The sequence below is a fragment of the Chanos chanos genome, chromosome 3 (genome assembly GCF_902362185.1).
Source record: "Chanos chanos chromosome 3, fChaCha1.1, whole genome shotgun sequence".
NCBI lineage: Eukaryota > Metazoa > Chordata > Actinopteri > Gonorynchiformes > Chanidae > Chanos > Chanos chanos.
Window position 1 is genome coordinate 44,748,373 of NC_044497.1, and position 14,923 is coordinate 44,763,295.

General features: G+C 39.4%; 2 protein-coding genes across 2 annotated transcripts; both read left to right on the forward strand.

The window, feature by feature from the left end:
- Positions 1 to 2,796: 2,796 nt before the first annotated feature.
- LOC115808256 (proteinase-activated receptor 1-like) lies at positions 2,797 to 4,816 on the forward strand. Its single transcript, XM_030769574.1, has 2 exons — positions 2,797 to 2,925; positions 3,556 to 4,816. Exons 1-2 carry the CDS (start codon positions 2,865 to 2,867, stop codon positions 4,764 to 4,766), a joined length of 1,272 nt encoding a protein of 423 aa, XP_030625434.1. The 5' UTR covers positions 2,797 to 2,864; the 3' UTR covers positions 4,767 to 4,816.
- Positions 4,817 to 7,089: 2,273 nt separating this feature from the next.
- Positions 7,090 to 14,334, forward strand: f2rl1.1 (coagulation factor II (thrombin) receptor-like 1, tandem duplicate 1). Its single transcript, XM_030767930.1, has 2 exons — positions 7,090 to 7,432; positions 13,274 to 14,334. The coding sequence occupies exons 1-2, from the start codon at positions 7,090 to 7,092 to the stop codon at positions 14,332 to 14,334; spliced, it is 1,404 nt and encodes a 467-aa protein (XP_030623790.1).
- Positions 14,335 to 14,923: the final 589 nt, after the last annotated feature.

Here is a 14,923-nt window from a genome sequence, read left to right on the forward strand (position 1 = left end):
GGAGGTAACACAGAATCAACCAGGAGCTCAGAAAAAACAGCTTAAAGTAGATGGATGGATGCATGGATGGATGGATGGATCATTGAGTAGGTGAGCAAGTGACCGAGTGAATGGTTTGATCTTGAAAATACAATAAAATGTCATATAAAAGTAAATAGAAATGTTGATGTAAATGCTTCATAGTTAGGGTCAGGGTTAGGGTTAGGATTAGGGTTAGGGATAGTTACTTTGTCACTGATTGAGCAATTCACCAACATGATAGGCAAACCCTACAAACTGCAGAAATGCAGCTTTCAGGCAAGTGTGCATCCATGTTTTTCAACACATAGCCAGCTGCTGTTTCGTCACTCAAAGTTTGACTACCCCCCCCCCCCCCCCCGTGATTTTCCACTTACGGTCAATGCCTTCAAAGTTCGAATTGGCCGGCTTTATCTCTGTTATCTCAAGACAAAACGGGAAATTGCACAGGACTGTTTGAGTTATCTCAGTTGGTACAAAAATGAACATCCTTCCACAATTCATCTTCTCTCAAAAGAAACGAACACTGGTCAAACCCATGGTGCGGAAATTATGACAGCTCTAGTTTCAACAGCAGATATTTCCGTGTCAAATAATACTAATAGACTGAAAGCTAAACCTGAAAGCTGTGTACCTTTTCCCTAAAAGACAATACAAAAAAATTATTCAGCTGATGTTTGGTTATGAAGGGGCAGCTTCATAAATCTTTGTGTCAGTGGGGTTTGTTTGTTTGTTTTTTGCCTAATCTAAATTAGATTGTTGTTGCTAAAGCATTGTTTTTTGATCTAGTCAGTAGTGAGGGACATACTCATAATGCGACGTTAAGTCTGCAGTTAAGACTGTGGAAAAAGAGGGGAGAAAAGTGTTCTCAGCCACGAGAATAAAGATGGTCAACTTCAGTCTTGGAGTTTCAAAGTACAATACGGGTCAACTTCAGTCTTAGTGTATTAAAACACTGGTTAACAAAACTTTTATGACAAAAAAAAAGTAGTATGATAACCACTATTGTTCTTGTGCAGCTGAGAGAACAAGGGAGGAAATATGATGAGGGTGAATTAAATGAATAAATTATAAAATTGTAAATTTTGTCATTTCTTCACATACTGTAAATGAGAGAGATGGCATTTAAATCATTATGCTATTTGTAGAGGAGCTTAAAATTTGGACTTCAATGTCATCTTCTTACCCTGACACAAAAATTGAGCGCTTTGCTGAATAAACCATTATGGAGATTAAAAAAAATCATATACTACTGATATGTCCTCATGGATTGAAATGAACTATTACTGTCCTCATATTGTTAATTATCAGAGGAAAATTTGAATTATATGCTATACCTAGATGAAAGTTTCCTCTCTGACTCTCTCTCTCTCTCACACACACACACACATGCACAGACACACATTACATTCCAGCCACAATAAAGAGGCCACTGAAATAACTCGAGGTCAGTTTACTTTCCCACAGAAAGAAAATGAAAATTGAAAACAGCCATCCATACAGAACATCTACTCGAGGTTACATGGGAACTAACAACAGTGAAGAGGGGCACTACAAGTTCTCACCCTGTCTAATCAATCTTAACTTTTGTGTGTTTGTTTGTTTGTTTGTTTTCTCTTCTAGTGCTCTGTGTAATCATTCTAGCTTAGGAATAAGAGCCATAACTAAAAAAAAATCACACAGGCACAATGAGTCTGAAAGAAAGAAAGAAAGAAAGAAAGAAAGAAAGAAAGAAAGAAAGAAAGACTAGCTATGGTTCATCTCAATAGACTCTAGACATTCTCTGTCTCCCAAATCTCTACTATAGTTTCCTATTTCCTGTTTTGGTTTCAGCCCTACTGTGATAAAATCCAGAGCCTTCATGAAAAAAAAATAAGAAAGAACTGCAGACACTGTCTAAGATGAAAGGTAATGATCTATGGAGAAGGCCTGTTCATTCTGAGTACAGGGGAACTAATTTCCTGCTATTACACACGCAGGCTACAGATTCTCCTTAGATTGGTTATATCTTGAGATTTTATTTAAAAAATGAAATATATACATATATACACACATAAAACACGCAATCAATTACAGCTACGCTTGCTCTCTCTCTCTCTCTCTCTCTCTCTCTCTCTCTCTCTCTCTCTCTGTGTCACACACACACATACACACGTCTCTGAATCTCTGAATTTTTAATCCTTTTTGATTCCATATGGGTTACACCGTTTCCTCTCGCTTCATTGCCATTGTTTCCAAACTTCCTTTCCCATTGTTGATCTAGATTCACTTTTCCTTTCACATTCATGCCTAAATTTTGTAAAATCATAGTAGGCTACCCATATCGTATGAGTAAAGCATTATCGCATATATCACACACTTTCCATTACGAATTTAAAGAGAAATGCTAATGGTGGTACGGAGGGTTTAAGTAAATCTTTATGATCTACCGTAAAACTTCCAATAAACGCCGTTATTTGCTTTAATTACTTAACTTTGCCGGCGTTTATTGGAGACTTGGCTATTATTGTAAGTTTTACAGTATTCGTAAATAAACGTCTCAGATTTGTCCATGAAGCATTATCAATGCAACACTTCAGGCACCTTTCGGTTTATGTAATCTTTTTATTTGAAAAACAACGGAATGAAAAAAAACAAAGAATAACGACTGCAGTAAAGAAGTGCATGATGACATCAGCAGATAGGAACGCGCCTCCCTTAATCGACGGGGGCGTTTGAGTGTCTAGAGAGGGGACTGTTCTGTGATCACGTCAAAAGTGGACTACAGTGTACTAATATTTGCCGTGGCCTCTGATTTGACGGGAGAACGCGATTAAACAGAGAACATTTCTTCTGAAAAAGCATCAATGGACGCCACGGGTTTTGCTCTTTTAATGATAGGGGTGCACACGGCCGCCGCTTTTAACGGTAAGTTCGGCTTTATTGGAAGAGTATTAACTTTCCCCAAGCGAGTCGAGGGATTTCGCTGTGACGCCATGAAAACTCAGAACCGGAGCTCTACTGTAGCTCAGCGTGTGAATATTCGTTGCTTTTCAGTTTTATTGTTGTGCCACATGGTATTTCCCTTCATGCTCAGCAGTCGGATGCGGATGGTTGACTATCAGTCTGAAATATCGCACACGTCAATCACGTTCCAACTGAAGAACAAAATATTACGTAAATTCGATGAGGTAGACTGTTTTCTTAGTTACGGCTCCGTGGTATTGTCCTGGGACGCAGACACGGTGACTTTGTTTTAATAGGGAACTGAGTAGCAGCCAGCACATTCCCAGACGCGGGACAAATCTGTCTACACTAGGCGAATATATTTATTACGAGACAGGAACCTGGACGAAAGAGAAGGAAACCTTCACTGTCCTGCTTTAAGAAGCCGCGTTTGTTAATACACAAACCCATTTATTTATCACAATTAAAATGTGTTTTTATTGAAAATGTTGTCTTTGTTGTACTCATCTTTCAATACATTATTCTTGTATGTATGTGAACATTTGTCCGGGTGTCTGTTAATGTGTGATTTTTTTATTTTTTTTATTTTAGGGAGCCTGCCTAGAGGACGTGCTTTTGCCGTTTACACACGGACAGAAGTGGTTACAGATGAGCCAATTGACTATCCTTATTCTGATAACATTTCTCAAACCACTCAAGGCTTTAGAAACAGGTCCAGACAAATCGAGATTAACTATGTAAAGGATAAGGCAGCAGCTTTCCTGACCGGATCTCTGTCCACGCAAATCATACCATCCATCTACTGCCTAGTCTTCATTATCAGCTTGCTGCTTAACTCATTTGCTGTGGCAATGTTCTCCTGTCGGATAAAAACCAAGAAACCAGCCGTGATTTTTATGCTGAACCTAGCCTTTGCAGACTTGCTGTTTACCCTGTTGCTGCCTCTGAAGATCCATTACCACCTCAGTGGGAATGACTGGCTTTTTGGCCAAGCTTTGTGTCAGGTGGTCACAGTGGCTTTCTACTGCTACATGTATTGCACCATATTATTAATCATGTGTATAAGTGTGGATCGCATGCTAGCAGTGGCCTACCCCTTCTCTTCAGTGTCGTGGCGAAACGCTCATAATGCTGGCTTGGTTTGCACTGGCATGTGGGTGTTGGCGCTCCTTGGCACAGTGCCCATGTTCTCTATGAACCAGACTATGTATCTCAGTGACCTAAACATTACCACGTGCCACGATGTACAGAATCCGAGTGGCGGCGCATACGTATACCACTTTTCTGTCCTGCTATGTCTCTTCTTCTTTGTGCCACTGGTTGTCACAGCAACGTGTTATGCCCGCTTCATTTGGGTGCTTGGCGTGAAGTCTGCCAAACACGGGAATGGCGTTGCCTTGTCATCAACGATCTACTGGAAAAAGAGGAGGAGGGCTGTAATGATGTCGATAGCTGTGGCAATAGAGTTTGTGGCCTGCTTTGTACCTACTAATATCATCCTACTGGTGCACTGCGTGGGTTTGGGCCTGGGCGATGAACCAGAGGAGGGAGGTGTAGATGCATTATATGCTACCTACTTGGTGAGCCTTTGCCTGGGTAGTGTCAGTACCTGTCTGGACCCTATGTTGTATTACTATGGCTCATCACAGTGCCAGAAACAGATTGCAGAGCTCCTGGGCTGCAAGAGCAGTTCTGGAAATGATTCATTTGATCTCAGCTCAGAATCCTCTAAATCCAGCAGTAAAGGAAACGCCACTCGCACGGTCAACGATAGCAGCCAGTACAAGAAACTACTGGCCTGATGAAATCAGTCTAGGAGGATGTGTCTCACACAGCGGAACAATGTGTGTATATAAATATTTCAGTGCGAGAGAAAGGGAATGAAAAAATATTTCCTTTTTTTTTTCTGTAAGCCAACTATGTATTTCTGCTGCCCTGTGAAAGGGCTGTTCTCTTACTCATCCTGCCCTCTGTAATCCCAAAAGCTTCAGGCTTAACTTTGTGATATTTACCACACAGTATTATAATCCATGGTGACTGTAAAACATATGTTTCAGATTGTGATGTGCCATGTGTATGTTGTTTTCTGTGTTAAAATTGCTTATCTGAAATGTGAGTGACAGATTTTGTTTTGACTTGAACTGAAATGTAAAGGTCAGTTAATTAATCTAAACATGACAGTAGTTAATGTACTGTATGAAATTAATTGATACAAAGGACAGATGCTAAGTGCTAAATATTCATATTGAAGAAAGTGACAGGCAGTCAGCTTTAGACTGGGCCAGGTAAACCCTGTCCTAGTTTCCTTTTACGTTGTTAAGTGCCTTGCTTGACCTTATGATGTGAAAAATAGAGTAAGTTCTCCTATGTGCGTCTTTGATAGTCATGTAGGTGTGGACATGACAAAGTAGATACTGTCTTGAGTAACAAAGTCTATGGTGGGGCTAAATTTGAATCAATGTGTTTGACAGAGCTGTGAAACCAGTCATTTGTAAATATGTTTTTGTATGTGCTTAGGATTAGTTTTGTTGATTTAATCTTTAATTACAATAAAAAAGAATCTGACATCTGTTGTCATCAGATTAATTGGAACAATTTCTCTTTGACTGCCAAAACAAGCTGCATTTCAGAATGACTCCAACAGATGGCAGTATTACATTTACAGAGGGAGGAGTAGTTGGTCACATCGCAGTCTCATGCATTGCTGCGGGCAGTCAGCTAAATGCTTTTACAGTGAAAAAAAAAAAAATAGTTTCATAATATTTTAGTTCATAGCATGCTGATCTGCCCTTGCAGTAGTTCCACTTTTTCAAGCAAATTTGGGGATGTTGACATGTCTTTTGCAACCAGGAAGCCCAGCTCAGCATAGCATAAAAAGAGTGAAAAAGCTAGAGGAAGCACTTTCTTTAGCTTCCCTTTACTGTCTCTATGACCTTTTGGAGACTGCCTATGATGATCCATGGCCTGTGTTTGTCTTCCCACCTGGGTGAAACAATGCCAGTGAAACATCCCTTCCACCCGTATTTAACTGTTTGTGTTTTGGTATGTCACGATGAAAACCCAAGGAAATTGCTTGCACAAGAAAGAGGGAACATGCAAATGTAATACAAACCTGACATCTAAGTTTTATAGTGTAGATGCTTAGTGCCATAGGCTTGTTTGCTGAGGTTAGCTCCTAAAGCACATGTTACCATTACCCATACAACCTTAGTTATTTCTGTGAGATCTCTGAAAAAAAGATTCAGTGTGCTGTACCTTTGATTTGATCACATTTAAGGACTGATTTTTTTATCTGTGTCTTTGGTGAGTTGTATCACAGCTTAGGTGGCAGTTATGAAACAATACCATAGAAACAAATGTAGTTATGAAAAACTAACAGCAAAATCACTGGGCGCTCAGTTGCTGTGGCAATAAGTTACATTGCAGGCTGTGGCTAGTTCAGATATCAGCAATGTCCCAGAGTGGATCACACACTGCACAGAACATAACTGGCCAGTCAGCCAAACAGTGTGCTCTCCGTGACCTTACACTTTGCCAACTCTTAGTGTCAATGGGACACCTGCACTGTTGCAGGAGAACCTAGGAGATATAGGTTTGCATATGCTCTACACATGTGGACAAGCTTGCAAATTCGGGAAGGGAAGGTGAAAAAGAGTGGTGGCTGACTTTGCCTACATCAGACATTTACAATGTTTTCACCTTTTGGGGCTTATGCAAGTGTGCCATACAAGGCACTTGTGATAACACATGGAATTGGTGATTCAAAACTAGCTGAAACAGGTAGCAGGAGGCAGTAAATCAGGATTGACAACCATGTCTCCAAACTCTTTTCCTTCAACAACAGCCTGGTGCACCTCAGGGCTATGTGCTCTCTTTTCTTCTGTTCCCCCTTTATACCAGTGACTGTGCTCCAAACGGTGATTCTTTCCGTCTCTTCAAGTTCTTTGGAAATAACATCCTGGGTGGCCTCCTTTCCAATGAGTCCCCATATTTGGAGGCTGTGCTTTTCCTGATCCCGAGACCATGGAGTTCATCATCAACTTCAATAAACACCTCAACCAAATTACAGCACAAGAAATAAGCACTTATATAGCCTAAACAGAGTCGTTAATCATTCTGCCAACAATGATTTCCAAGGAGCTCAAGTGGGACAATCCCAAAATAGCCCTGGCAGTCAATCACTTCCCACGGTACCTGAAAAAATTCAAGCCGTCTCAGAAGCTGCTGGTCCAGTTCTACAGTCTAACTGAATCTGTCTTCCCACCATGCACTGTCGTCTGGTTTGGCCCCTGCCTCAATACGTGTAATTGTAAACTACAGCACTTTATGCGGTGTGCTGAGAAGATCACCCGACGCCAGCTCCACCCAGCTGCTGATCTGTGCTACTTAAGGACAAGCAAAACGGCAGGGAGAATCGTGGCGGACACACCACACCCTCATATGCCTCCCCTCAGGAAGGAGGCTGGGGGTACTGACAACCAGGACTATAGGCCACCATACAGCTTCTTCCCTCAAGTCATAACACTCACCAACTGATTATTCTGTCACCAAGACTCTAGCTGAGCTGACACATGCTCACTGTCACATATCACCCTGCCCATAACCAGCCGCACTGTTGATCACTTTAATCATTCTGGTATATTTCCCTCCTTTCCCACCATCCGCTGCACTATTGCCTTTGCACATCCTGGTACATTTGCATAACCATTGTAAATACAAATCTGTATACAATCAACTATTCTTTGATTTGGTTGCTGAAGTAGTCTGTTGTGTTGTGTTTCTTCTGTACTGTTTTATATACTGTCGTATCTGTAGTTGTTCAACTAGTCTGTTGTTTCATGTCTATGTGTTTCTGCTATATTGTGTTTTCTGGTGTGTTTTATCTGTTGCATCTCAGTATTTATAATTACTCTGCTGGTATACCTTATCCTCTGTTTTAAGTGTAGACACCTACACCACGACAACTTACTGGTGCATATACACTTGGCAATAAGGTTGATTATGACTGGTACTAAATCTTTGGAAGATTCCTGTAGTCTAGCCCCACCCAATTACAGACATTTACCAAATATTACACAGTGCTTTGTAAGCAGGTTGACAGTATGTATACCATATTTGGAGAATATTACATTCAGCCATGCCCACAACTGTTTACTGACACATAGACAATATTAAAAATTCAATATTTTCAGTAAGTTCAGGCTCCGGCCTAGTTTGGAGCCAGTGAGTTAATTTGACCGGCATGTGATGGCTACTTTTTGATGGTTAATGAGGGTAGCACAACAGAGATTCTGTAGATCTGAATAAATGGACTTGGAATAGTTGTAAAAATTAGATTACAACAAGTAATCTAATTACTTGTTACAAGTAAAACATTCCAAATGCCAGACAGCCAAGACTGCTGATAAGGGGAGAGGTGTGTAGTAATAATAATAATAATAATAATAATAATAATAATATTAATAATATTAATAATAACAATAATAATCTTTATTTATGTTGCACCTTTCATGCAATGATGCAATTCAAAGTGCAAGGCAAGACAGTATCACAAAAATAGTAATGAAAGTAAAAATCATTTCAATAAAAAGGAAAAACTTACATTTAAATACAGTAACAAATAAACTAAAAAAACAGACTTGATAAAATAAGAGATAAAAAACTCAAAATGGCTCAAAACAGCTTAAGAGATGACTAAAAACAATGCTGAAAAGATATGATTTTAGCTGCTTTTTTAAAAATGCATAAAGATGTTGACTGTCTGGTAAAAAGCAGCAGTGAGTTCCAGAGTTTGCTGCATATAAACAGAAGGGAAGGCTGCATCCCCATTATTTCTGTATTTCACTTTGTATATGAAGAGTAGGCCAGCTTTCACTGATCTAAGATGAGGTAAACACCATGATAATGACAGAAAAACACCCATCTGGATCTGCACATAATCACAGTACATGCTGAGAAGGGTCATGCTCACCCTGAGAAGGGTCATGCTCATTACATTTGTCTATGCTTCAGTACATGTGACTTTTGGCAGACTGACCAATGATTTTCATACAAACTACTGGGGGGTACTCCAGAAAGTGAGTTTAGTGAAAACTCTGAGTTAGTTAACTCAGAGCAAGTAGTAAACCTTCTAATAGAAGGCTTTGTTTTGCTAGGAGAATGAAGCCATAGGTCTCTTTGATTAGGAGGTTTACCACTTACTCTGAGTTAACTGAGTTTTCACTAAACCCGCTTTCTGGAATACCCCTGTGGTGTCTGAAATGGATTGTGCAAATTATAGTCCATAACAGCAAGTGCTTTTAGTAATGTTTTAATAAGCAGAACGTGTTGAGTCTGTCATTATTGGGATATGGCATTCAGTTTTTGAATTAGTGGAATTACATTTTGGTATGTGTTTGGCTTCATAGTTAAAATGTCTCTCACACATTATTCTGATAAAATGAATGTTCAAATGAGTCAGTGATCAGTGGAGTGCCAAACTGACAGATGCTGTGTCTAAATTCACTGAAAGGTGGGGTAGCTTCCTGAGATTTATTAATGGTGGGGATCATTAGATAACATGTAATTGAAAGCCTCAGTGGGTGTCATATGCGGTGTTGTGTGTTGTGGGGAGGGGGCGATGCTGTGACCCATAGTGCCGTGCTGTTGTGTTAGCTTTTGTTTTTTTCATTTTTGTTTTCTGTCTGTGTTTGTGCACTTTGTTACCTGTAGACTACCGTGTGAATAGTATGTTTGGTATTGTAATGTTGTAATGTGTTTGAAAATAAAAAAATACAAATGAAGAAAAGATGCATTGAGCCGCAATTGTTCTCTGTCAATGATACCTGATCTCAAGGCAAATGTCAAATGGTAGCATTAACACCCTCAGGGTGATAAACTGTCCTTTCTACTCCTATACTCTATGTAAATTAATACACAAAGGCGCTTGGATAGCGGGGCTTACATTTTGCATAGCCCCTTTAAATGCGCACAAGAAGTGTCCGTTTGCAAAATAGGTTTTAAAAAACTGTTTGTAATGTTTTATAAAGGGAAATGACTTGTTTGGTTAGAAAACTCAGGCGATGTTCGCTGTGAGTGAACATCTAGCCCGTCCTAACCTAGACTCTGATTAACGCACTAAATGTGATGTTTTACGCACTTATTGGCCATACAAACGGTTTGGTCGTCACATGCTTCACTATTTGGTAGAGCTCAGTTCAGGTAGGCCTACACATTGAAACATGGGAAATACGAGACTACAGTCAATACTCATACCAAAGCATCCAACCAGAAAGTCAACCGTTTGGTATGTGATACGATATGAGTTGCGCTCTAACCACTAAAACCTCTGCGGCAAGATCAGCGTAATCTCAGTTTTTAAGGGTAAAATTCTGTCAGTCTGTCATTCTAACTGAATCCTTCTTTCAAATGGGAAAAGGAAATTTATGCTAATCAGCATTTTTGTCTTTCCGACAGTAAGTAGGTTAAAAATTCTGTGTTTTTCCGTTCGCTCAAAGGAGATGGAAATAATGGACAATCTATAGGTCTACTCGTGGCTATTATGTTATCCAGCGGTTTGAGAAGTCGTATTAGCATAATTGATTACGCCGACTAACAAGCCACTAACATTCAGGGACTGACTAAAGATGTCGAAAAACAGGAAAATACCGTCACGTGAGTTCACCTGTTTAGGGCGTGGACGCAGTCTGGAATCACGGCGATCTCAGCAGAGTTGAAACTGTTACACGCTTAGTAAAACTATAAAAACGATTTTAAAAAGAGGATAAGTCGAATTTGTTACAATTGGTTGGTTTGGTTGGGATCCTAAAAGAGGCACAAAGTACCTTTCCAGTTTGATTTTGATCTGCGTAAATATGACGACAGAAGGTAAGACAAGATACCCTACGTAATGCGAAAGGAATGTTCTTTCTGAAAAAATACATTAGTTTAACGAAATCTTTTAGCAGTTTTTTGAAAATGATAGATTGTCAATTGTCAGTTGTCAGTTGAGGCTTGTCTTTGTGGTATTAAGGGTTGGATGTCTTCAAATTTCCTGATGCTTAACCCAGGCAAGACTGAAATGATGGTCATTGGTCCCCCTACGCATAAGCGTCTTTTTAGTGATCTAACTCTAAATTTTGACAACTGCATCATCTCTCAAAACTCTACAGCTCAAAACCTTGGTGTGATTTTTGACTCTAGTCTCTCGCTAGCCACTCATGTCAAAAACACCACCAAAACTGCCGTTTATCGCCTCCATAACATAGCTAAAATTAGGCTCTCTCTAAGTATGGCTGATGCAGAAACCATTGTTTATGCATTAGTCATGTCTCGCCTCGATTACTGCAATGTTTTGTACTCTGGCCAGCCTGCCTCTATTACCAAAAGTCTTCAGCTGGTTCAGAATGCTGCTGCCAGAGTCCTGACCAAAACAAGGAAGTTTGACCACATTACATCTGTCCTAGCTTCCCTTCATTGGCTTCCAATTCATGCAAGGGTAGATTTTTATTAACATATAAAATTTTACATGGGCTTGTGCCGGCCTACTTATCTGACTTAATTACACCCTACAACTCCCCTTGCACCCTGCGCTGTCAAGATTCTGGACTATTAGTCGTTCCAAGAGTTAAAAAGAAGTCCCCTGCCAACCGAGCCTTTTCCTACCGCTCTCCCTTCCTCTGGAATGGTTTACCTACAGAAATTAGGGAGGCAAACTCTCTCTTCATACTTTTAAAACAAGACTAAAGACCTATCTATTTTCTCTAACTTATGGATAATATAATTTTGATTTGACTTTGTTTTGGACATGTAAAGCCCTTTGAGAATATAAATAGTGATATTGGGCTCTAAATAAACTTTATTATCATTATTGTTATTATAAAAACTGTTTGTGTGCTCCTGCTTAAAAGACACAGTGCTTCGAGAGATTAATAATATGTGAAGAAGATGCTTTACCGATAACTGTTAGGACCAGAGAGAATGGTCTGGATTCATCTGAATTCCAAATATTGGCCAGGTCAAATTAAGAATACTGGGAATTATTCTTAATAATAGTTGGAGAGGAGTGAAGAACATTAACACCATTATATCAGAATGTATTTTAAAATCTTCCACTGCACAATGAAGCCGTCCAGAAGGCCAAAGGTGCCTGCTTTTTGCTGTCAACCCATTTTATTTATGTCAACCATGACAACAAAGCCTTTATGAAGGTGTGGTACTACTGTCTGGCAAACGAGAGAATGTAAGTCATTATGTGAGCAGTATGCTTTCAAAAAGATTTGAATTCAGTATATTTAAAAAATTTAATTTGATCTGAATTTGTCCTTAAATTTTACGGTTTTAAAATTGAGGTTGTTTCCATTGTTCAAAATTCACATGACAAACATGTAAATTTCCAAAATTCAAAGGGTAAAAATTCAGTTTCCCTTTTACAGATTTCACAAATTCAATCCAGGCCTCAGTTGTGAATTACTACAGTATGGGCTTAGAATATTTAAACATTTTACATTTCACTTTTGGTAGAATTTTTGGGGCTCAAATTTTGTGGATTTGCACAAAAATTTCCAAGTTTCTCCACCCAGATATTCGGGTTAATAAGCCATATCCCATAAACCCCAGATACAGGGTGGTTTTAACACGTTACCTTCTCTTGCAGTCTCTGTGTAGACTGAACAAATGAGAAATGAAGATGGATGAGTGAAAACTGGATGATGTGTGGAAAGGCTAGGCTTATGGAATCAGTAATGCCTTTGTATTAAAGAGCAAACAAACTATAAAGAGCTATATATCAGTATATCCCAATGTTATACTTAAGTATTTGTTTGGATTGAGATGATTACAAAAGGAAAAAAAAAACAAACTTAATAAAGTAGGTTAAGTGGTTGAAAAACAGTTTCAGCTCTTGTTGTTGTGTGTTCCCTCAAAGGTACAACCTCAGTAGAGCGCACATTCTTAACAGTGAAAACGGCGCAACTCAGAATCAAAAACTATGTCTACACAAATAATATGCAGATGTAACATATTCAAACCAATTTCCGATAAAATACTTTCATATTTCATTCATTTGTACATTCGTTTATGAACTGAAATTTATGAACTGGAACTTTTGATTGGTAATAATGTTCACATGACCTTGAAAAAGACATTGGACAGTGTTGCAATTTGACACAAAACATTACGCAGACACAAAGCTCTCACCAGGAAAACCACTGAGAAAAAAAATCTTCTGTCTTTTTGGGCATACAAATTTACAAAGAATTCAGATCCTAAAAAAATGTGCTTTATGTTCTTCCAGAATAACACAATCTCTTTCTTTTGTTTTTCTCCAAAGGAAAAACCCGAGGATATATCGGTGAAGAGACTAATGAGGGTGTCAAGGTGCCACCAATGGCTGAGATGGTGCTGACGGGTCATCTGACCACAGTCTTCCTTCCCATTGTCTATATTGTTGTGTTTGCGGTAGGTCTGCCTACCAATGCCATGGCCATTTGGGTCTTCCTCTTCAGGACAAAGAAGAAACACCCAGGTTCCATTTTCATGGCCAACCTGGCTTTGTCAGACCTACTGTTTGTTGTCTGGATCCCTCTTAAAATCGCTTACCACTTCAACAAGAATAACTGGATCTATGGTGAGGCACTCTGTAAAGTCTTGGTGGCCTTTTTCTATGGGAACATGTACTGCTCTGCCATTTTTATCGCTTGTATTAGTGTGCAGAGGTACTGGGCTGTTGTCCACCCCCTCTCTCATCGTCGAAGGGATAACAAAATTGCCATCGGCATCTCCGTCTCAGTGTGGTTGGTGGTTTGGCTTCTCACTATCCCTCTCTACTCATATGATCAAACAGTTAGAGCTACCAATCTGGATATCCTCACTTGTCATGACATTACCAGGACCAGCCAAGCAAAAATTCCAGCTGGATACTTTCTGACCATGGGGATTTTGGGGTTTGTAATCCCTGCTGTTGTCTGTGTGGTGGCATACATCCAGATGCTGAAGTCCCTCAGGTGCTCCATGACAACCGAAGACATCAGTAAGAAGCGTCAGAAGGCAGTGATTCTCATCATTACAGTTCTGGTGATGTTCCTGTTGTGTTTTGCACCTAGTAACATTATGCTTTTTGTACACTACTCACTCCTGCTGAACAATGTGAAGAATAATGCTTATGGGTTTTATATCACTACTCTGTGTCTGGCTAGTCTAAACAGCTGTGTGGATCCATTTGTGTATTACTTCATCTCGGAAGACTTCAGGGACCATGTGAAGAACATGCTGAAATGTCGTAGCGAACGCACAGCAGAGAGGATGAGGGTTTCCTTCAGTGCTTTGAAATACTCAAAGAAGACCAGTACCTATACATCTGATTCTAACAACACTCAGAGCAGCTCCTGCTAAAGGTCAGAAGTATGATGGTGTAGTTATGGGAGGAAGAGTTAGAAATGTACATACAGACACACCCAGACTATGTTCCAAAGCTGTTCAATCTCACATTATTTCTCCACCTTCATGAAAACTCTTGATGAGTGAAAGCTTAATCATGGAAACTTAGATTAGATTGTTTGCTCCTATTCAACAGGTGGGTCAGCACTCTCAAAAGCAAGGAAACAAGTAGAGGATGATTCCTCTCTGTATTGTTACCAGGCCACATCTTCCATATTTAAAGTACTGTAGCTGTGGTCGTGCTTACCTTTACATGAAACCTCTCTGGGATGTGTCATTCCTTTCTCCTGTCTGTTCTTGCTTTAATTTAGGTATGGATCATTTTGACTCAAACTGTATGCATTGCTCAGTGCTTTATTTTAAATTAAGGTTAAAGTTCTTATTTGCGTTGCTGTTGTACTTAAAACTGTATTTATTGTTATCTGTACGTTTCAGTTAAACATATTTTATTTAAACAAGTATTTGAGTGTTAACAAAATACAGATCAAGATATCATGGCACGTTGCTCACATGTGTCTAAAAGCACTGTGTTCCTCTGAGTTAG

What these genes read in the sequence shown, in the direction of transcription:
- LOC115808256 (XM_030769574.1), top strand. Translation starts at nt 2,865, where the DNA reads ATGGACGCCACGGGTTTTGCTCTTTTAATGATAGGGGTGCACACGGCC. An exon ending in CACGGCCGCCGCTTTTAACG is followed by an intron (nt 2,926 to 3,555) that starts GTAAGTTCGGCT and finishes TTTTTATTTTAG; the next exon opens with GGAGCCTGCCTAGAGGACGT.
- f2rl1.1 (XM_030767930.1), top strand. Translation starts at nt 7,090, where the DNA reads ATGATTTCCAAGGAGCTCAAGTGGGACAATCCCAAAATAGCCCTGGCA. An exon ending in CCTCAGGAAGGAGGCTGGGG is followed by an intron (nt 7,433 to 13,273) that starts GTACTGACAACC and finishes TTTTCTCCAAAG; the next exon opens with GAAAAACCCGAGGATATATC.